Genomic DNA, 22214 nt, shown 5'->3' with positions numbered 1-22214 from the left:
GTAATCCGATCTTTGTCATTAACTCTAGGCGCCCGAGAGGGGCTAGACGCAAGGATTGAGAATCCGGATTCGTGGTTACGTGGCGCTCGAGAAAGGCACGAATCACGGTAAAATCCAGAGTTGACGTTTCCTGTTGTGCAAGTAGTTAATTAAATTATTGCTTGATAATTTAGGATATAATTAGTGTTTAGTTCATATTAATTCATCATATTTGGTTAGGCCAGTTGACTGAAGAATACACAAAATTCAATCCTCCCTGTGGATATGACCCTCGCTTACTGCTAGATTACATGAACGATTCGTACGCTTGCGAGGTATAAAAGCCGATGTAACTAAATTCTACATCAATGAGTCTACCACTTCCGAAGAGGTAAGTGACTCGGACTATGTAATTGAGTTTGAATTACTTTTGGAAAAGTCTATTCATAATCTAAATAAATACAAAGAAAAATGTGATGAGCAATTACACGAGATTGCGAAGCTCAAGGAAGAGTTTGTTGTCTTAAAGGAGGCTAATGAAAGTCATATAGCAAATGCCTCAAGACAAAGTGGATTGATAGACAAGCTATCATGTGATAAACTTGCATTTGAGAAGAAGAGATTAGACTTAGAACGGCAAGTGAAACTTTTATCTCCTCACATTTGGTGCAACTATTGCAATGAGGCAGGCCACTATGCCCATATTTGCAAGGTTAAGAATGAAAATGACATAAAACAAACTTGGGTACCCAAATCAACCAAAAGGTTGTGGTAACCTAAAAAAAACTCGGTCAAACAAATTTGGAAGCCAAATCACCTAGTGCTTCAAATGTCATCCTAAAGGGACCCAACTTAGAATGGATTTATAAGGGTTAAACTTTTTGTGAAGTAGATTTGTCTCTGAGCTAAGGTACCAAAAAATGTTTCAATTTAGCATAGCTGTTGTTCGAGGCACATGACCGATGATAAGAAGAAGTTGTTGAATTCAATCCCAAAGATGGAGGTCATGTAAATTTTGGAGACAATAGCAGATGTACCATAAAAGGAATTGGTAAAATCGATACCTCAACCTCTTTCATATCCAATGTGTATTATGTAGAAGGGTTGATAATGACTTACTTAGCATTAGTCAATTTAGTAATAAAGGAAACAAAGTTTCATTTGAAAATGACAAATACTATGATGAGTGGGTATAGAGGAGCATTTATGCACTTGTGAGACATTATGACTTACTTGAGGGTTAATACGGAGGGGTTGAAGTCCAGACCCTCAATGAATGTTGGAGGTTGCAACTCTTTCTCTCTACCTCTACCTCTCTCTAATGTTTTCCTTTCTCTCTCTTGTGTTATTTGATTCAGAATTTTAAAATGTGATTGTTTTGGTCTCTAACTTATTTGCATTTGTTTAGTTATGAGCCCGAGAGAAATTGCATCAAGAGACGATGAAACATTTATAGCTAATATGTTTGGCATAGATGGCAAGATATGGAAAGCAGATGAAAAATGCTTTGATGCAATAACTGGTTTAACCTGAGTGGCTTTATAGGGAGAACTCTCAACTAGTGCCAACTATTTGGGTGAAAAAATCAATGAAGCTTGGTTATGGCATGAGAGAGTAGGACATATAGGAATAGACTCATTGAACAAATTAGTGAAAAATAATATAGTGAGAGGACTAACGGATCAAAAATTTATAAGAGAGAGACCTTGCAATGTTTGCCAAATTGGAAAACAACACAAAATTTCTTTCAAATCTAAGAATGTAGTTTCAACCTGTTGTTCTCTTCAACTAATCCACATGGAATTAGTTAGACCTATTCGAACCTTAAGCCTAAACGGGAAGCGTCTCACATTAGTGGTGGTAGATGACTATTGAAGGTTCACATGGATAAATTTTCTAGCTCATAAGGATGATGCTTTTCTAGCCTTCACTAAACTATGTGAAAATGTTCAAAAGGTTGCGGCTATAGTATTGTCAAAATTAGGAATGACCATAGAGGATAATTTGAAAATTCAAACTTCGAGGAATATTGTACAAAGCATGGTATAGATCATACATTTTCAATTCCGTGAACTCCTAAAAAAAATGGTATTGTTGAGAGAAGAAATCGAACCTTGATTGAAATGGCTAGAGCTATACTTTGTGTATACAACATGGAACATAGGTTTTGGGCCGAAGTTGTAAACACCACATGCTACATCATTAACTGAGTTAGCATAAGGCCGCTTCTCAACAAAATTCCATATGAGTTGTATATGGGCACCCTTCCCAATATTCTGTTAGAAGATGGGCTCAAGCCCACACATCCAAGAAAGATGGCATCATAGTAAATAAGAAGACTTATCATAAAGATGGCACAAGGGTATAATTTGTTACGGAGGAACATGTCTACTTATGTCTTTTCTTATGTAAAGCTTGTAGCTCTAAGGGCATTATAGATATTTTAACATCCTCTCTAAAACTATAAATAAAGGTCATTGGCTTGGAGTAGAGCATTCAAGCTCTCTCCCGCTCTCTTAATTCGTCCTAGCTCTCTCTAGCCTAAAGGCTCTCTCTCCCTTTCTCTCTTCTCTTTTCTTCTTCTTTTCTTCTCCTCTCTCTCTCTTACTTTGCTCGAAGTTCTAATCATGGGATCTTAATTCAATATGGTATTAGATCGGGGAAAGATATAAGATGAAAAAGGAGAAGAAGATGGAGAAGAAGGGAAGGAAGAAGAAGAAGAAAAAGAAACAAGAAACAAGTGGAGTTTCTTGTTTTTCCTTTAGCCTTCTTTCCAAATTCATGTTTGTCATTAGATTTTTAACTCTCATAATGTATGTTTCATATAGAAAATTATATATTTTTGGAAACATATGTGAGTCTAGTTTCCAACTCAGAAAGAATTGTTGAGATCAAATTTTTCTAGAAAGATAAATCGACACTTGAAGTAGCTAAGGTCAAGGAGCTAAAAAGTTTTTTGCTATAGCTGAAAGCTTCAACTTTCAAGTTTTTTTATGCTATCAATGAAGAGACTTTATATGGAAAATTATATATCAAATTAAATATTTATAAGTCTATTTTCTTACCTATTCAACCAAATTTTTAATCTAAATTTTTTGTATGGAGATATGGATCTTGGAAGAGTCAATGGTCATGTTGGCTAAAGGACAAAGAGTAATCAGTTCGGCCAGATTACAAAGTCCAAAATCTATTAGATAATTTATTCAAAAGAAGTTTATTTTATGAAGAGAAGTTATAATTGAATGAAATGTATTTAAGTCTAGTTTCACAAGGAGAAAAATTTATGTCAATATGATTTATATTTAAGGTGATATTCGCATTGGAAGAATCAAAGGTCATACTGGTATCCTATTGCATGCGAAGATCCATATTTAAGCTGATTTTTTTGCTTTATTTTTTGAGTTGTTATTGATCAACAATATTAGGAAAGTATCTCATGATCTACCCTTGGAAAGTTTCTATTTGTTAACAAAAAATATTTGGAAAGAATTTTTAGAAGATCATATTATTTTCAAAAAAAATTCTTAATTTATTTGTTAAAAAAAAGTAGTGTTCCTATTTTGAATTAATAACCTTTTTGGCCAGCTACAAATTTTGTGAGATTTTGTTGGTGATTTGGAAAGATTACAAAAATCTAATTTGATATCCTTGAGTATTAAAGCAAGGAAAGATTGATTTTTTGGTAAGTGATGCTATAATACAAGAGAAAGTTTCTTATTTATATCTGGAAGTTGTTAATTTTATGAAAGATCTTCTCAAGATCATGATTTGGTAGATAATTTGATTATTATCTTTTTTATTAAGAAAGATATGATTTTTGGCCAGCCAAAAGTTTCCTTAATTAAGTACATGATTAATTGACTATATTTAATAATTAAGTTCAAGTTGAAATTGAAAGATTGGGCTTAGATTCTTCCTCGAGTTGAGTTGGTTCAAGTTGTCACTTATTTGGGCTATTTGATTTGGTTTGATTCTTCTTAAACAAATTATGCCAATTGATATTTGAGTTCTTATGAAGTTATTATTACTAATCTCTTTAATTAGTAGATAAAAAATTAACCTAAGCCCATCATCAACTCGGGCTAACTCAATTTACCAATGAAGGACATCTCGGGCGAAGTTTAGTGATAAGGTGATTCATAAATATTTTCGGTGAACCTGAAGGCTTTGAAGATTTGAACTGATCATGTATACAAATTACAACTCCAACTTTATTTTCCATTAGACGAAATAATCGGACATTTTCAGCTCGCATTGATCCTTATCTGATCCACAATTACCTCATCAGCATCCTTTCAGGTCCAACAGACAGCGAGGTGCTCTTCCTCTTTTCCGAGATTCTCTTTCAACCGCTTCTGATTTCTCATTTACTTCTCTTCTTTCTGCAACTTTCGATTCTCATCCACTTGTTAAGCTTTAACATCACCGAGGACGATGACCGCTGGGTCCCGATATGCGTGGCTCGCGTCTCTCCCTGTTCTTCAACCACATAACCTACTCTTGTCTCTGCCAAAAAATTCTCCTGGGTCACTTTCTACTGCAAACTTTCGAACAAACCCTGTCTCCTTTCCACATCGCGGTGGGTCCCAGTTTCAGGGCTTGATGGATTTGGAGCCCGTTTGACTTAGTTCTAAAGTGGCTATCTCGTGATTTCCAAGAAAAATTAATGCACGGAATTCAAAGAGATTAAGTAGGGACAAAGTTGGAGTTTGGAATTCGAATATGATAAAATCGGAAGAAAATCCTAGAATAAGGAAATAAAGAAGAGAGCAGAAGGGCATTTTCGTCCAATGAGGTCCGAACTCTGAACAATTTCGTGGCTTCTTCTTCTTTCTTTTAATTCTCTGAGAGAGCAACACGCGCTATAACAAATCTGACGCAGGAACTGTTTAAGTACTGCTTTCTCGGGTACTGGATGAAGAACAGATGCGAGCTGGGTTTCAGATGATGGCCACGAGGCTTCCCAAGGTGGTGTCACTTCTCAAAAATGCTTTTGGGAGCAGCATTTCCCGCACTCAATTCTTCTCAAATACTGCCGAAATCGCGGAACCCAGATTTTACGATAGTCTGGACGTCTTCGGTGCCAAAGAGTACGAAGACTATAGAAGATCTCGCTACGGGGGGATCACTCACAAAGCCCTTCTAGTTGACGCCGTTGGGACTCTCTTTGTGCCTTCTGAACCCACGGCCCAGGTTCTTCCCCTACTATCCTCCTTTGGAAGCTAAGTAATTCGTTCATAAGTCTATGTATTGAATTTCATCTGTGGTATTTTGCAGATATATAGGAAGTTAGGGGAGAAGTATGGAGTGGAGTACTCGGAAAACGAGATCCTGAATCGGTATCGCTGGGCCTACGCGCAACCTTGGGGCCATTCGCGATTAAGGTTTCCTTGACATGGATTTTTTTTTTTTAAGAAGCCGTTCACTAAATGCTGTTTGGTGACATAGAGCTTAATAAAAATGTTTCTGGCCAATTTTTGCTTGTTAGAATTCAACGAAACTGTCTTGAGAATTCTTAATGGAAAAGCCTAGAAATCGCTTAAACAGAGATATGTAAGCTCTAAGTGGATCGGCGATGATTACGTTGCCGTGCTGATTTTACTAATTACCTGACTTTAACATTGTCGACGATATTTTGATGGAACCTGATTTTTCTGTCTTACTTCTGTTTCTTATTACTTTGTTTTCTTTCTTGGACTGCCGGAACTTCTCTCTAACTGAACGCTTGATTTGAATTTCAGATATGTCAACGATGGGAGACCGTTTTGGCAATTTGTTGTTAGATCTTCCACTGGCTGTTTGGATTCTCAGTACTTTGAAGAAGTCTATCAGTATTATACCACGGACAAGGTTAGTTTGCCCAAATTGGTTTTCTAAAGGATTTAGGCAATGATTTTAGTGTCAATTGGTAATAGTTGACTCATGTGTTCAGGCTTGGCGACTGTGTGATCCGGAAGCAGAGAAAGTTTTAAAAGCCCTCAGGAAAGCTGGAGTGAAATTGGCTGTGGTTTCAAATTTTGATACAAGACTGCGGCCTCTCCTGCAAGCCCTCAAGTGTGATCACTGGTTTGATGCTGTGGCTGTTTCTGCTGAGGTAACCTAAGAACCCATTACCTGTTGCTGAAGATCAGGAAAGTTATTATTATTTTTTTTCCTTGGGTAGAAGGCCAACCGATCACTCTTTATGAAAGTTTTTGTCATATTATAGAAGACTGTTCTCTCTTGAGATGTTTTGCCTAAATATCGGATGTTAAAAGGGGCTGTTTCATCTTTACTCTGTTTTCCCAGTTTATCTCTCTGACCAGCTAGTGCTATCCAGTTCTTGTATACAGAGTTTTGACATAGAAATTCAAATTTCCTAGGAGAAAGGTCCACCCGATGAAAACTCTCGATCTGCTTGCATTTCATTGGTTTTTCTGCTCCCGCTCAGTCAGCATCTTACCATGCTTGTCTGTACTACTTATTGACCTCTCATCCAGTTTTTAAAAATTTTCTTTTCGTTGTTCCTATTTCATGTATTAGATTCAACTTTTGCTTTTGTTGTTCGTTCTTTGATAACAGGTGGAAGCAGAGAAACCAAACCCAACAATATTTATTAAGGCTTGTGAGCTCTTGGGTGTGAATCCAGAGGATGCTGTTCATGTTGGTGATGATAGGAGGAATGATATTTGGGGTGCTAGGGATGCTGGTTGTGATGCTTGGCTATGGGGGAGTGATGTGTGCTCATTCAAAGAGGTAAAGATACTTGCACTGCATACTACTTGCTGTTGTTTCATTGTTTTGGGCCTTTTCCTTGCAGTTTTTTATTTAATTTTTCGATTACTTAAAATCCTGAAATAATTCATTTTATTTTCCAATGGCTTTCTAATCTTTGTGAAAGAGAGCCGCTAAGTGCTGGACACAGTAACTGAAAAATTGGTAATTTGTTGTCTTCTTCAACTTTAATCTGGCTTCCTATTGCTCAGAATCTTCAGCTGCCATGGTTTTTTGGTTGGCATGAATGTAGCCCAGTTAGGTAATGTAAGATGTGACTAGACATTGGGTCAGAGGCAGGGTCCCCTTCTGTGTTGTCATTTCCAAACTGCTACTTCGACTCTTGAGCAGTTAGAGGTCAAAGTTTGACTGCATGTCTCATGCACACGGTAGATAACATCCTAAATGCTCAAAGAATAACAGGGGAATATGTACTGCTTTAACCTCCTAAATGCTGAAAGAATTACAAGAGAATGAGTACAGCTTGTATGATTCATGATTTAGCCTTCGTAACCTAATTTCCAGGACCATATATTTGCAGCAAGCATGTTAGTTGGTAGCTCATGAATGACTGTGATTGTGGGTAGTCAAGCCTCTATTTCTGGATCCGGTAATGCTGTGGAAGCATTTTGAATACATTTTTAAGTAATTGACACAGGTTGCGCAGAGGATCGGGGTTCCAGTGTAAGACTGAAGACAGAGCTTGCTCATGGATAGGTGGTTGAAATGTTTCATGACTCTCTCTCTCTCTCTCTCTCTCTCTCTCTCTCTCTCTCTCTCTCTCTCTTGAACTGGCTTGTAAAGTTCTCCAGTTTCCTTTTAATTGACAGAATCCAGTCTAAAAAGAAAAAGTTTTGGTTCTCATAAATCCAAAAAGCATGATGATTCTTCTATCCATTTGGCAATATTCCTTTCTTTTATGTGTTTGATAGAATGAATGTTGGAGTTGAATTAGAAATTAGGTTCAGTTTAGGTAATACGAAGAAAGGAAAAGGAGCTGAAGGTGAGGCGGATATAGAAAATCTTTGCACGATTTGGGATTGTCATAAGACTGGTAAGGCCTCCCTTTCCAATCACATAAGAGGGTGAATACACTGAATGAGAATTCGAATGGGAAGAAATGTCTTAATAACCTCTCTCTTGTCTTTAGTCAGTAAATTGCACTTCTCCTTGATCTGAATATGTGTAAGGTAAGTCCAATATTGGTGATAAGAAAATTTTGGAGTCAAATTTATGTTATCAAATTAAAAAATTATTTTTTCATTTAGAGTAGCCAATAATTGCATGATTGTGCTCTTTTCTCCTAAATATCTCATTCTAATTCTAGTTTATTAGTGAATTTCTCATGCATACATTGGGTTTTTGCAAATCTATTCCACCCCTTTTGTGAACCTGACTTGGGCCCATGGTAGGATTTGGACCGGGGAGAAAACTTGTTCACAACTAGATATAGACCATGGGGGGAAGGAAGGGTAGTGCATTGGAAAATAGATCACCCAAGGAAAGAGAATTTCAATGGGGATTCCAAGGTAATTTATTTTCCCTAAAGAATGTTCCTTTTTTATATGTTATTGTGTGTTGGCCCAAGTGGCTTTTCAAGAGGGGGTGAGGTGAGTTGAGATTTTAAATTAAATTTTTAACTAAACTAATCATTCATAAATGTTGTGATCAATTTAAAAGTATGAATCTCAATGTGCATATAAAAGCACTATAGATAATGACATTCAACACATATACACACAACCATGGGACATGAGATTTTTTGTTATCGTTCCCCTATTGGTAGGCACCTTCTAAGAACCCTTGTTTTGGAAATTTTTACTATATACACTAATAGTTGGAAATTGCAAAGGGTTTATGGCACTATTAAGCTATGTGTAAATACCAGTTACACGATTTCTATTCTCCCAAGAGATTCAATACAAAAGATTAGATATTGGATCTAGTCAACCACTCCCCTTCTAGATTTTTGGTTCTAGAAACCAATTCCTCTACTTTCTAGGCATTAGAGAACCTATAAAAGAAGAAATGAAAATACAAAAATAAAATAAAAACTTACAATTACTTCTTAATATGGGAACCAAACTTCTAGATGTTTAAGCACGAATGATTGAAGTGAAGGAGTTTGATGGAACTAAATATGTTTTGAAAAATTTGAGAGAAGTAAAAAGATTTGAGAAAATGAAGGTTTTTCTCTCAAAGAAGGTAAAAATGAAACTTTGACATACAAATTAGTTTTCCAGAGTTTGGGTATGCAAGTAATAGTTTGACTCTCATTCCTTAAGATGTTTGGAGGGGTATTTATAACTTCCCAACTCAAACTAGTTGTTATTTGCCCATTTACAAAAATCTGTACTTTGATTGATCGATCATTGTAAAGTGATTGATCGATCAACCATTCATAATAGCTATTTTTTTGTCAGACAGTGATTTATTAATCAATGGATTTATTGATCAATATTTTACCATTGATCTAGAAAAATCAAGTTGATCGATCATTACCAATGGAGATTCCCTCGTGCAATACAAGTATGATCGATCAATGCATTTTCCTATAATCGATCATGCTTGAAGTCCCTTATTGGCAAAGTTCAAATTGATAGATCAATCTGGAGCGATGATCGATCATTCCACAAAAGTTCTACTTGCCTGGACAACAATGATCGATTAATCCAAGTGGGATGATCGACCATGATTTATAACATGAAAAGGCTATGTCCTGGATGATCGATCAATCAACTATGGTTGATTGATCATGCTTTATAACTTTGGTCTGCATAGTTCTGGTTGATCGATCATTTGTAGAAGTTGATCGAGTATTCCAAAGCCAGTTCAACTAATCGACTTTTAAAGCATGTGAATGAATTACTCTAAGTGCTATAACATGTTTGAAAAGATATATATGATATTTTAAAACACATGAATGCAAAGTATGTCCTAAAGATTTTTCATGTGTTCAAATCATATTTTAGTTTTGGGAAAAAGCTAAAGCTTGTGTTATGATTTCAAAACTTTTGTATGTGATGATTTTGAATATGGTTTTGAAACATGAGGTATTCTAAAGCTCCAATGAATATATACGCTTAAATATCAGAATTTTGAATGACTATCTACTTACAAGACTAGAGTTCTTGAGATTTCTTATTTGGATTTGACTCTAGGTCTTCAATTTTTCTCTCATATTTGTTTTGTAAGTATTTTTTTCTTAGCAAAAATCTTCAAGTTGTTTTGCTTCGAGTCTTGACTTGGCGACTTGATTTATTATTCTCTTTGCTTGAGCTTTGCCATAGACTGCATAATGTAGGTGATGGATTTTGTCTCTAATCACAACAATAACACTGTTAGTAACACAATTTCAAACAACCCATTTTGTTATTATCAAAATATCGGAGACCAACATGATTTCTCCATAGGTCTAACAGTGCATAATAAAAATAGTAATTGAATGTACTTTTTTGTATTAGTGTAACTTTCATGGAAAGTAAATAAGGAGCATCATTAATAAATTCATGTAATTATTGGTTATACTATGTTACAAAATAATATTTAATTTGATAAAATAAACTTGAATTTTATAATAATTAATACATATATTCACACTTAATGTTTTAAGATAATGATTATTTTATATTTATTTTTAGATATAAAATATTGATTAATATGAAACATTAATATTTATTAAATTATAATTTATAGTTATTATTAGATAAAATATTAATTTTTTATAAAAAATTAATTATATTTTTAGTTCTTTTATTTATTTAATATTAATAAAATATGATAAATAATTATGACATTTACAAGTGACAAAATAAAAATTATAAAAATGAAAACTTTGTTTTAATCATTAATTAATAATCTAGTAGGCCCTCTCCTTTCGACAAGTACCTTTTACACTTAAAAGTAGGGGTCGCATCGAGCCGAGCCGAGCCCGAACCTGCCTATGTTCGAGCCGAACTTGATTTAAATATTTCGAGCCGAGCCCGAACCTGCCTATGTTCGAGCCGAACTTGATTTAAATATTTCGAGCCGAGCTTCGAGCCGAGCCTCATCTTGAGCCTAAAATTGTTATCGAGCTCGAGCCCAAAAATCTTAACCGAGCTTGAGCTCAAGCTTCGAGCCGAACTCGAGCCTCAACATACATTTAAAATTTTTCAAAAAATATATATCAAATTAATTATATATGAAATTATACACATATTTTACATAAAATTGGACATGACCTCTAAAAAAAATTAAGCATAACCTATATATATATATATATATATATATAATACATGTATAAGATTGAGGCATAACTTCTTCTTAAAATTGAGTATAATCTATGTATATAATACCTGTATAAAATTCGGCATGACCTCTACTTAAAATTGGACATAATCAATATACATAATACCTGCATAAATACTCCATAAATACTCCATAAACACTCCATAAACACTCCATAAAATCATCTATACATTCCATAAACACTCCATAAAATAGTCTAAACACTTCATACACTGCATAATATTATAAATAAACTTCATACAATAATCAAACACAACAAAATTAAATGAAATATCACTATCAATTTACAATCACCCAAATAAAAACTATAAATCCATTATAAAATTACAAACTATAATTGTTTCTCTTCATGCTAGAAAATAATATACATCCCTGCATGAGCAAAATCTCCACCTACGACAAAAACAAAAAAATAAAATTAGTTATTGTTAGATAAAAAAATACTCTTCCATTACTAGTTACTTAATGTCGTTAAAAATATTAAAATTACCATGATGAGAGAAACATGAAAAATCATGTAGCTGGTAGCATTATCTCTACACTCTTCTTCTCAGGCTGTAATCATAAAACAAAATTTTAATAAATAAAACTAAAAAATATATTAAAAAATATCATAATAAAGAATTGATAAAAGAAATTCACCTTTTGATTTTTCTTTACACCGTGAAGAACCCGAATCCAATCACTGCAACAAATCAAAGCTTGAACTGTACTTGGTGCCAAGGAAGAACGATATGAGTCTATTACTCTACCACCAGCACTAAATGTAGACTCTGAAGCTACTGTGGATATGGGAATTACAAGGATGTTTGCTGCCATCTTAGATAATACTCAAAATTTCATATGATTCACTTTCCACCATTCTAAAACATCAAAATCATATTGTGAAGTTTCCTCACAACTATATACACCTTCTTCAAGATAAATTTCCAATTCTGACCTTGGTAAATTAACTACATCCTTTTGTTTCATAAAACTTATCAACTTTGACCAACCTGAACTTGATGAAGGCCTACGACTTGTGGAAACACCCATAGAGCTACTAGTACTTGAAACAATCTCTTCATTTCTAATATCCACATTATATAAGGATACATATTCATCGTAGATCTCATATAAGGTGCATCGAACTAAATTTATATTCATTGTAGCTTCCTCCATAGAATATATCACTGGGAAACACATTTTGATCAACTTTAATTTGACCCTTGGATCCAAAATTGAAGCAACAACCATCAATAAATTGCATTCACCCCAATACTTCTCAAATTTCTCTTTCATTCTACTAACCATTGTCCTAATGAAAACATTTTCATTTGTAGAATGAAAATCCAGAACTTCTTTTACCCTATATACTTCACTAAGGTACAAATTAGAAGTAGGGTAGTCACTCCCAAAAATTATATTAGTAACTGCATTAAAAACTTCTAAAATCTCACACACCATGTCAACTTTTTCCCATTCATCAAAACTTGGCAAACAATCATATGTTGGTTCTCTAACTTTAAATCTATAGAATGCATCTTTGAATTTTAATGCAGAAGACAACATGTCATAAGTGGAGTTCCAACGAGTTGGACAATCAATAACCAACCTCTTTTCACCAAGTTCTAATTGTTGTACAATTTCAGAAAAAGTGCGAAGTCTAGCCTTAGATTTATGAATTTGATACTTTCACGCGCATTATCAATGATATCCTTAATTTGAACAAGACCATCTTGGACTAATAAGTTCAAAATATGAGCACAACAACGCACATGAAACAACTTTCCACCACACACCAAATTTTTTTTCCTTGAAAAATCTTGTTTCAAAACTCTGATACAAACATCATTATATGCAGCATTATCAACTGAAATACTAAAAACTTTATTTTCAATCTCCCACTCTTTCAAACACTTGTAAATAACATCTGCTATATCAACGCCACGAGGAGGAGGAAGAACATGCACAAAACTCAAGACTCATTTTTGTAGCTTCCAATTACTATCAATAAAATGCCCAGTAATAACCATGTATTCAATTTTTTGATTTTGAGACTTCCAAAGATCTGTGGTAAGACTAATCTTGTTAATCTCTTTTAACAAAATTTTCAATTTCTTTTTCTCTGCCTCATACACCTCCATACACTCCTTCTTAATAGTCTTCCTGGATATTTTCTCATAATTCATATTTGCCATATTCATTACAAAATTAAATCCCTCCTCTTCTACTATCATGAATGGATGCTCATGCATAAAAATCCAATGAGCAATGAGTACTCTCATTTTAGCTTGATCATAATTTCCTCCAAAATCCATAAAAGGATGTCCAGATGGGCTCTGATCAACATTAGACCCCGCTCCCACTGGTTGAAAGTTTAAGGTTTTTTGTTTTCTCATTGCCACTTTTCTACTAGTGCAACGTTTCAAATGTCGACTCATGTGTGGTCACTCCACTACTAATAACACTCAAATTGATTTTACAATGAACACATTGAGCCTTTTTTGTACCATTAAGTGATACTTCTTTGAATTCCAACCACACATGAGACTTTTTTTGTCTTTTTGAAGTATGAGTAGAATCACCTTCATCCTCATTTATGATAATTTCATCTGGCCCACTTCTATGACAGAGGGTAGTGACTCTGGTGGAGTTGAGTCACTATTTATAGTCACACTAGAACTAGTGTTAATTATTGATGTCAATTGAGGAGGTGTTGACATTCTTACTTCTACAAAAAAATAAAATTACAAATTAAAAACATAAAGAAAAGAAAGTTATCCGAACAATAAAGATCCTACACATAATTTAAGATACTTGTTTATTCTTAGAGGAAGGTACGTGACATTGTGACAATCAGGAACGACCCTTGTCTTTCAATGCAGCGGGGTCTCTTTGAGCCAGTAGCCCTGCACCCAATAGTTTTCAGTCCAATATACCGATCCTTTTTTTATATATAAATTTAAAAACTTCTAAGATAAGGAAATAAGCACACCAACATTCTCTTCTAATATTCTGATGAAATTCAACCTCAATACCAAGAAATTAATGATAAAAATGAAAAAAAATGAAATTCAACCTCAATACCCCACTATACCAAGAACAACAGTAGACATAAGTTCAATGAGAATTAAGAAAGAAGGACAAAAAGTAACTTTTTTTATTCTTTTTTATAATAAAGAGAAGTTGGATGCAATTAAGAAAGTTCCTGATTCCATTAACTATAATAGAGTATTATTGAACAGAATATGTTATTAACACTCAAAATCATGAAATAAAATTCCATTGCTAAAATATATCAAGTAACAATTTAAATACCATTGCAGTTTATTGCTGAAATGTATGATAAACGTACAAAATTTTATAAGAGGCCAGACACCTAAAAATAAGAAAGCAAAAAAGAAACAAGATCCCACAACATAAAAATATTTGAAAGTCTAGAATAATAACTTAATTTATGAAGAACAATGGAATTTTAGCAAAAAAATCATTAACAACCAACCAACTATTTTCCAAACATTATAGCAATTGAGCTTAGTAAGTCATTCTGAGATATACAAAAACATAACAAATGACAAGGTGGGGGATTTTTGTCCCCCACCCTTCCTTTCCTTCTTGAATGTTAGCTCAGTATGAAGTTTCCTGGCTCTCAGCCAACTAGAATGCAATTGATGGCACACTCAAGCAAAAAAAAATAATTAAGAGAATAAAATAGGTCAACCTTATACAATCTGTATAAAATGATCTTCTTACATTCTACCCTTAAATCAAGAACTCACCGTTTCAAAAAATCAAACAATATCAACACTCAAAATCATGAAATAAAATTCATACCAGTTTTCTTCCAATGATTTCTTCTCGAGTGTACTTTGAACTGTCAGCCGGAAATATCAAAAAAAAAAACAGAGCTGAGTTTGCTTACAGAAACAGAGTGTGCCGTTCGGATATCCAAAAAGACTTTCCAATAATGAAGGAGCACTGCTGAGAAATGAAGCGAGAGTTAGAGATTTTTTAGGTTAGCTCGGCTACGAAAAAAAAAAAAGATTAAATAAAAATCTTACCTCCTTCCGTTGGACCGTCGATTTCGTCTCGTCGGTGAGGAAAAATTTGGATGAAGAAATCGAAGAGGAAGAAGAGAAAGAAATCTTTGAGGAAGAAGAGATAGAAATCGTAGAGGAATAAATCGAGGAATCGAAGAGGGAGAACGAGGGATTTGAAGACCAAATCCCCCATTTCCCCTGAATACCTGCCGACGGACAGCGATTTCCGCAAGAAATCACGCTGAAATGGCATGGAAATGGCAGAGGGAGGTATGGGTTTCGGAGAGATATTTCCCGAATCGAAGAGAGGTCTCTCAATCCCCGAATCGCTTGTTATATTAACGAGTCGGCTCACGAGCCGACGAGCCGAACCGGGCTCTGCTCGAGCTCGACTCGTTAATGTAAACGAGCCCATCCCTGAGTTCGAGCTTGGCTCGAGCTCGAAATATAACGTTTCGAACCGAGTCGAAACCGAGCCGAACTCGAGCGGCTCGCGAGCTGGCTCGGTTCGAAGCCACCCTTACTTAAAAGATTGTTAAATTTATAGAAAAGAGATACTTCCTTAACTTGTTGTAATTTGAGTACAATGAGTATCTATTTACAATAAAGAAAACAAGTATAATCCAATTATAATTAAACTACCTTTATTTGAGTTACACCCAAAGTGAAACACTAAAAGATCAAGTCAATTGAACAACTAAATATAAATAGAAGACTCGTGTAAAACTCCACCATGCTAATTTTGGCTCTATGAGACTTCTTACTATGATAGTCAGTAAGACTCTTCCATATTTGCTCTTTAACACTCCCCCTGAAGCTGGAATTTATAACTTCAGTTTGCAATGAAAAGGATTTTTGGTCTTCAATTTTCTATTGCTGAAAAAAATTCTTCATAGATAGAAAAACTTCATCTTTTGTGCTCTCCCTTTCTTGAATATTTTGGTCACATAAAAATTATAATAGTATGTGGAACAAAATACCTTTTTCTTGTACTTCTTCTACTCTCCCCTTCAAACTAGGGATAAAAAGGACATATAGACCCAGCTTGGATAAAACACAATGTGGAAGAAGAAAATCTCTTCTAGTCTACGACAAAGTACCATACACCAGTTAAAATGGCCATAGTCTAAAACACACTAAACTCAATTTTAAAGGTAGAAAAATTACCCAATTTTAAGGGTTAACAAATGGACTCCTCATTTTTTAAGGGCAACTCAAACACAAATCACCTCTTGGGTGAAGAACAAAATACTTGACTCAAACTCGATGTTAGGCATACTCTTATACTTTTAAGCAGTAAGTCTAGGCATTGCTTTGAAGTAATAAAAACACATGAAGATAAACTGAAATTTTTTTAGAGGAAAACAACTTTAATCGGAAGGAGGTGACTATGCAACACTCATACTTCCAAAGCGACCTTTTTTTTTTTTTTGAAAACTAAGGGAGACTATAACGGTTAAACTTAATAAACTTGACCAAGTATAACTTTTTTTAGGTGACCACAATTTTTTGGAGTTAACTACTCATACTTCTAAATTGACCTTTTTTTTTAAAGCTAGGGGAGATTATAACGGTAGAACTTAATAAACTCGATCAAGTATGACTTTTTTTAGGTGCACACAACTTTTCGGAGTTAACTATGCGGAAGAAACATAACCAAGTAACAAAAACGCAAAACTTGAAAACATTATTGAAGTAAGATATTGCATACCTTGAATGGACAAATTATGGAGTGATTAAGTGTGACCAAAAATTTTTGACTAGAAGAGAAATTTGGCTTAAAAAAATTGGATTTTAGAAGAAAAGGAAACTCAATTCCCGTTAATGTATAGGGAGATAATAGGAGAGAAAATAGGAAAAAAAAAGATTTTTTACAGAACTGACCTTTGGCACTTCTCATAGCTGGTGGTGAAAAAATATCATATAATCTTAGTTTGGTAAATGTAGCAAAGAGAATTTTGGGGTTGATTGACTTTGTCAACATATCAGCAAGTTGTCCATGAGTTGATACATGTTTAAGGCTTATGATTCCCGCTTGCAATTTTTCTCTGATAAAGTGACAATCCACCTCAATATGTTTAGCTCTCTCATGAAAAACTGGGTTGGAGGTAATGTGGACCACTGCTTGATTATCAAAATAGAGTTCTATAGGGTCTTCTTTATGGAATCCCAATTCTACTAGAAGAGATTTAATCCATAAAAGCTCATTTACTGCATGTGTCAACTTTGTATCTTGTTTCTGCATTGGACCTTGCAACCACATTTTGTTTTTCACTCCTCCATGCAATAAGGTTGCCTTCAACTAGAGTACAATATCTTGAAGTAGATTTTATATCATCTGGTGATCCAGCCCAATCCGCATCGGCAAAGTTTTTAATATTGAGATGACCATGACACTTATATAAGAGCCCTTGTCTTGGTGCTTTTTTCAAGTATCAAAGAATCCTATCCAATGCCTGCCAATGAGACATTTGAGGTTTATGGATACACTAACCACACTAACTACAAAAGAAATATTTGGTATAGTCACAGTGAGATAGATAAGTTTTTCAACTGGCCTCTACTACTTGTTGTCAAATGCCTAGCCAATACAACCCAAAAGACCGATCTGTTAAGTGCGGAAAGCCAAGTACCTAACCCATCACTGGTAGACGAAACCACCTAGCTTTGACACCTACCACTCCCGTTCCCTACCGCTTTCGTCAGGATTTGAACGCGGAATGTGGTGCCCAGCTCTGATACCATGTCATACACCTAGCCAATACAACCCAAAAGACCGGTCTGTTACACCTAGCTCTGACACTTGCCCATATTAACTTTTTCTCCTGAGCCAACACATAGTTTTGTATTTGCCTCCATAAGGGTGTCAGCAAGGCGACATCCCATCATTCCTATTTCTTCAAGCAAGTCAAGAACATATTTTCTCTTTGATAAGATAATACCATGCTTGGATTGAAGAACCTCAATACCGAGAAAGTACTTAAGGAGTTCTCAGTCTTTCTTCTTAAATTCATTGCATATCTTGTTTTTTACTTGACTGATACTATCGATATCACTACTCGCCAAAATAATATCTTCCACATATACAACAAGTAGTACGACTCCTTTCTTAGTATGCTTGACAAATAAAAAATGGTCTACAGAGCACCTTGTGAACCTAAATCGAATCATTGTTTGACTAAACTTGTCAAACCAGGCCCACTGAGTTTGGTTCAGATCATATAATAATTCTTTAAGGTGACACACCAACTCCTCAACCACATATCCAAGTGGTTCTTATACATAAATTTCCTCCTTAATATCGTTGTTGAGGAAGACATTCTTGACATCTAGGTGAAAGACAAGTCATCGAGAATTAGCAATAAGAGATAATAAGAGACACACCGAATTGAGTTCGATGACTAGACAAAAGGTTTCTTCATTATCAATCCTATAACATTGGATATAACATTTAGCCACAAAGCTTGCTTTAAGGTGGGCCACTGTGCCATCCAGATTTTGTTTGACAATGAAAACCCATTTACAGTCCACCAACTTTTTTTTTCCAGATGGTAGGGAAACAAGGCGCTATGTTTAATTCTCGTAAAGGGTTGCCATCTTTTTCATGCATGCTTGCTTTCCATCCTAGATTTTGTAGGGCCTCTTGACAAGACTAAGAAATAGCAACAAAGAAATAGAGGTAAGAAACTGACTGCAAGATGGTGATAAACGATGGGTGGATAAAAACTGAGTTATGGGGTGAGAGGTAGAAGATCTGGTGCATGCCCTAGGTTCTTTTCGAAGAGCAATGGATGGGGTATCAAATAGAGGACCAAAAATAGGTGGTGGAGAAATAAGGAGAGTGCCTTGGTTGAGAGCAACAAATAGAGGGTGGAGAAATAAGGAGAGTGCACTAATCATGCACTAAATAAGGAAAATGCATGTTGGTCGAGAGCAGCAAATAGAGAGTGTGTGTGATGTTTGTTCACTTAGGAAAGAATATTTATCAAGAAATCAAATCAAGGGAGATCTTCCTTCAATCAGTCACTTTTCAAAAATATATTAGGAAACCTTCCTATGGTGTCTTAGGTGCCACTTCAACAAATCAATTTCAATCATTGACTTACTTTAATTATTTTAAGTAAGGGGATAATTAAGGAAGTGAATCAGTAATCATACCAAAAAAAATCTCAGATATCTCAGAGATCTTCTAAAGAAGGAAACTTTCCTTCTAGTTGTTTGGCGCCAACCACTAACCAGGAAATCCAACTTTTGTTGCCTTTTTTTCTTAAATTTTTTTTTTTTTGGTAAGACTTTCTAATCTTGTCTCACGTGGGATATACTCCAATGAGAAGATCAAGGTATATAAAATTATACCAAAAACCAAGAGATCTCAATCAATCTTGTGCATCTTCTAAAGAAGGAACTTTCCTTCTATAAGTCATGTGTCAACTAATAAAATAATTCCAACCTTTTCTTTCCCTTTTATCTTTTAAATTTTTAGGAAAGAGAATCAAGAGAAAATCTTAGTGACTGGATCCCTTCCAACGTGAGAGAACAACATGTAATTTTTCAAAAAAAATCTTGTACCAATGCAAGCACCTTCATGAGTTCAAGAAAAAACCAATTGAACTATGATATCAATCTTCAATCATCAACATATGTAAATATAGTTTTTCAATCATGAAATACCATGGAACCATCAATGGAATAGCAAGGCTCCATTCATCAAAGAACGAACCAGAAATCAACAAGTTGTATTAGTAAAAAAAACGATCTCTTTAACCGAAGATAGCATGGATTCAAACCATCGATATTAACCAAGTTGAAGCTAATATATAAGATGTAGTAACTCAATCTTTTCTAATCAAAACATGCTTAATAAACGTCCATCTTTCTGAGATATACAACAACATTCATCTCAAGGAAAAGAAGAGAAGAAAAAACTTATCTCGTGAATCAAAACAGGTTCAAAACCGAACCTTGACCAATACCTCACTTTCCATCGAGAGAGTTGATAAGAACTTGATTAACCAATATCATAATTTCGGGATCCAAAATCTAATGCTCTGATATCATGTTAGATTTAGAATTCCATGATAGGTACTTGGCCAAGAGAATGAGAGAGAAGGAGAAAAAAAAAAAAAGAGAAGGACGATTAGGGAGATAGAGAGAGAGAGGAAGGGTTTGAGAGAAAAGAGTAAGGACAAATCTGAGAGAGAAGAGGGGAGACTAAATGATCTACCCCTAGCCTTGAACTTATATTTATAGTTTATGAAGAAGGTTACAATGACTACATTGTCCTTAGGGTTACAAACTCTCTAAAGGAAAAGCATAAGTAGACATATCATCTTTTCTAATTACACCATTGTGCCATCCTTATGAGAATGACACTAATTTATACCCTTTTCCATCTATTTGATGTGGAGAAAGTATTGACCTTAATCCCCTTTGAGATGTCTTCCAACAAAGAGAAAGACAATGGCAAGTTGAGAGAAGAGAAACCAGTGGTGAAGAATGATATGCTTATTCTCCTCATTTTAGACTTCTTATTTGGTAAAAAGAAAAAAAGTTTCTTAATTACAAATTAATTCTGCTTTACAAGTTACTTAATAACACCCAAAATATAACTTACTAAATTAAACATAAAAGAGATAAAACACAAATAGGAAACATCTTTTTTCATTTCAGTTTTTTCCTTTGAGTTTGCTTCTCTTGTGATATTTGTCTTGCATGTGATTCACCTTACACTCTATGAAACTTGTGGGATATGGTTTGCATGAGATTAATATTAGATTCTTTGATATAACTTCTTCAACAAATTAACATCATGTTGATGGTTCACTAAAATGATATAAAAGATGACTTGTAGCAAAAGGGTACACTCAAACTTATGGAGTTCACAATTTTGAAATTTCTCCTTCTATGGCTAGACTCCATTCTATTCAAATTTTATTATCTTTGGCTGTTAATTTGGATTGGTAGACCTATTAGTTGGATATTAAAAACATGTTTCTGTATGAGGATTTGTCTAATGAAGTTTATATGGAGCAATCGCCTTGCTTTGTTACTCAGAGAGAGGAAAATCGAGTATGTTGGCCACTTAAAGTTTTGTATGGCCTTAAACAAAGTCGTAGGGCTTGGTTTAACAAACCAATACTGTTACATATGGTTTTGGATTTGTGAGAGCAAGTTATGATTATTCAATGTTTATTCTTATAGGACACTCGAGGATTATAATTTTAATTGTCTATATAAATGATATTTTTATATCAAGAGATGACACTCGAGATATTTCAGAAGTGAAAGAATATATAAGAAAAAACTTTTAGAAAAAAAACTAGCGACTTAGGAGGCTTGTTGCTCAACTTTATAACTCATTTACTTCTTTTAAGACTTTGAATGTGGGACTTTTTCCCACTTCACATCCAAGTTTGCACTTAACTGATATGCTATGTATCCACAACTCATAAATAACCCGATTCTCATCTCATGGACCCCACAATATATGAATAACATGAAGATCACACATTGGGCTTTGACCCACATACTCAACCTGCTCTAATACTACTGTTGGGTTGAACTCGATTCCTTCCCAAAATGACTAACCACTTATGAGACTTATTACTCAACCTTATAACTTATTCACTTCTTTTAAGATTTCACAATGTAAAACTTTTTCCCACTTTACAAGGTCATATTTAACTTTAATAAAACTTCAGTTTTCATCATTTGTTGTTGTGCCAAAGAGCCAAAGATAGCTTAAACAAACACGATGATAATAGAGACGATGAGAATGAGGGGGTGGGAGGGTCCTCTTTTTATCTATTTATTTTTATCATATAACATTAATAATTTTATTAATTTATACAAATGCTTAGTTTTATTTTAAAACTAAATTATCATTTAAATAATATAGTAATTTTAAACTGATTTATTTAAAATTTAAATACATTATGTAAGACTAAAGTTATGTTATTTAATATTTTTAATTACTTCACTCGAAAAATTCATAATTATTACTCATTGTTTGGTTATAAAATTTTAATTATTTTCCCTAATAATATAAATACTATACAAAAACAATTGACTTCTCACTTAAGTATTTTGGTATCTTATTTAATAATTTTTATTATAATATGTATTCATTGTAAGTATTTAAGACAATTATATATTTATTTCATGATAATT

At 34.2% G+C, this 22214-nt stretch overlaps 1 protein-coding gene across 1 annotated transcript; it reads left to right on the top strand.

Moving 5' to 3' along the window:
• Window positions 1-4851: 4851 nt before the first annotated feature.
• On the top strand, window positions 4852-7650 carry LOC137956882 (uncharacterized). The gene is made up of 6 exons (XM_068804537.1): window positions 4852-5172; window positions 5257-5363; window positions 5721-5829; window positions 5912-6073; window positions 6541-6714; window positions 7391-7650. The coding sequence occupies exons 1-6, from the start codon at window positions 4906-4908 to the stop codon at window positions 7418-7420; spliced, it is 849 nt and encodes a 282-aa protein (XP_068660638.1). The 5' UTR covers window positions 4852-4905; the 3' UTR covers window positions 7421-7650.
• Window positions 7651-22214: the final 14564 nt, after the last annotated feature.

The sequence above is a fragment of the Aristolochia californica genome, unplaced genomic scaffold (assembly GCF_029961685.1).
Source record: "Aristolochia californica isolate CCGP_79_NKW_82.1479 unplaced genomic scaffold, dmAriCali1.0.hap1 SCAF_2, whole genome shotgun sequence".
Lineage (NCBI taxonomy): Eukaryota > Viridiplantae > Streptophyta > Magnoliopsida > Piperales > Aristolochiaceae > Aristolochia > Aristolochia californica.
The sequence above is the reverse complement of the archived record's forward strand: the minus strand, read 5'-3'. Positions and strand labels throughout refer to the sequence as shown.

What these genes read in the sequence shown, in the direction of transcription:
- LOC137956882 (XM_068804537.1), top strand. Translation starts at nt 4,906, where the DNA reads ATGCGAGCTGGGTTTCAGATGATGGCCACGAGGCTTCCCAAGGTGGTG. An exon ending in CTGTGGCTGTTTCTGCTGAG is followed by an intron (nt 6,074 to 6,540) that starts GTAACCTAAGAA and finishes CTTTGATAACAG; the next exon opens with GTGGAAGCAGAGAAACCAAA. An exon ending in ATGTGTGCTCATTCAAAGAG is followed by an intron (nt 6,715 to 7,390) that starts GTAAAGATACTT and finishes TAATTGACACAG; the next exon opens with GTTGCGCAGAGGATCGGGGT.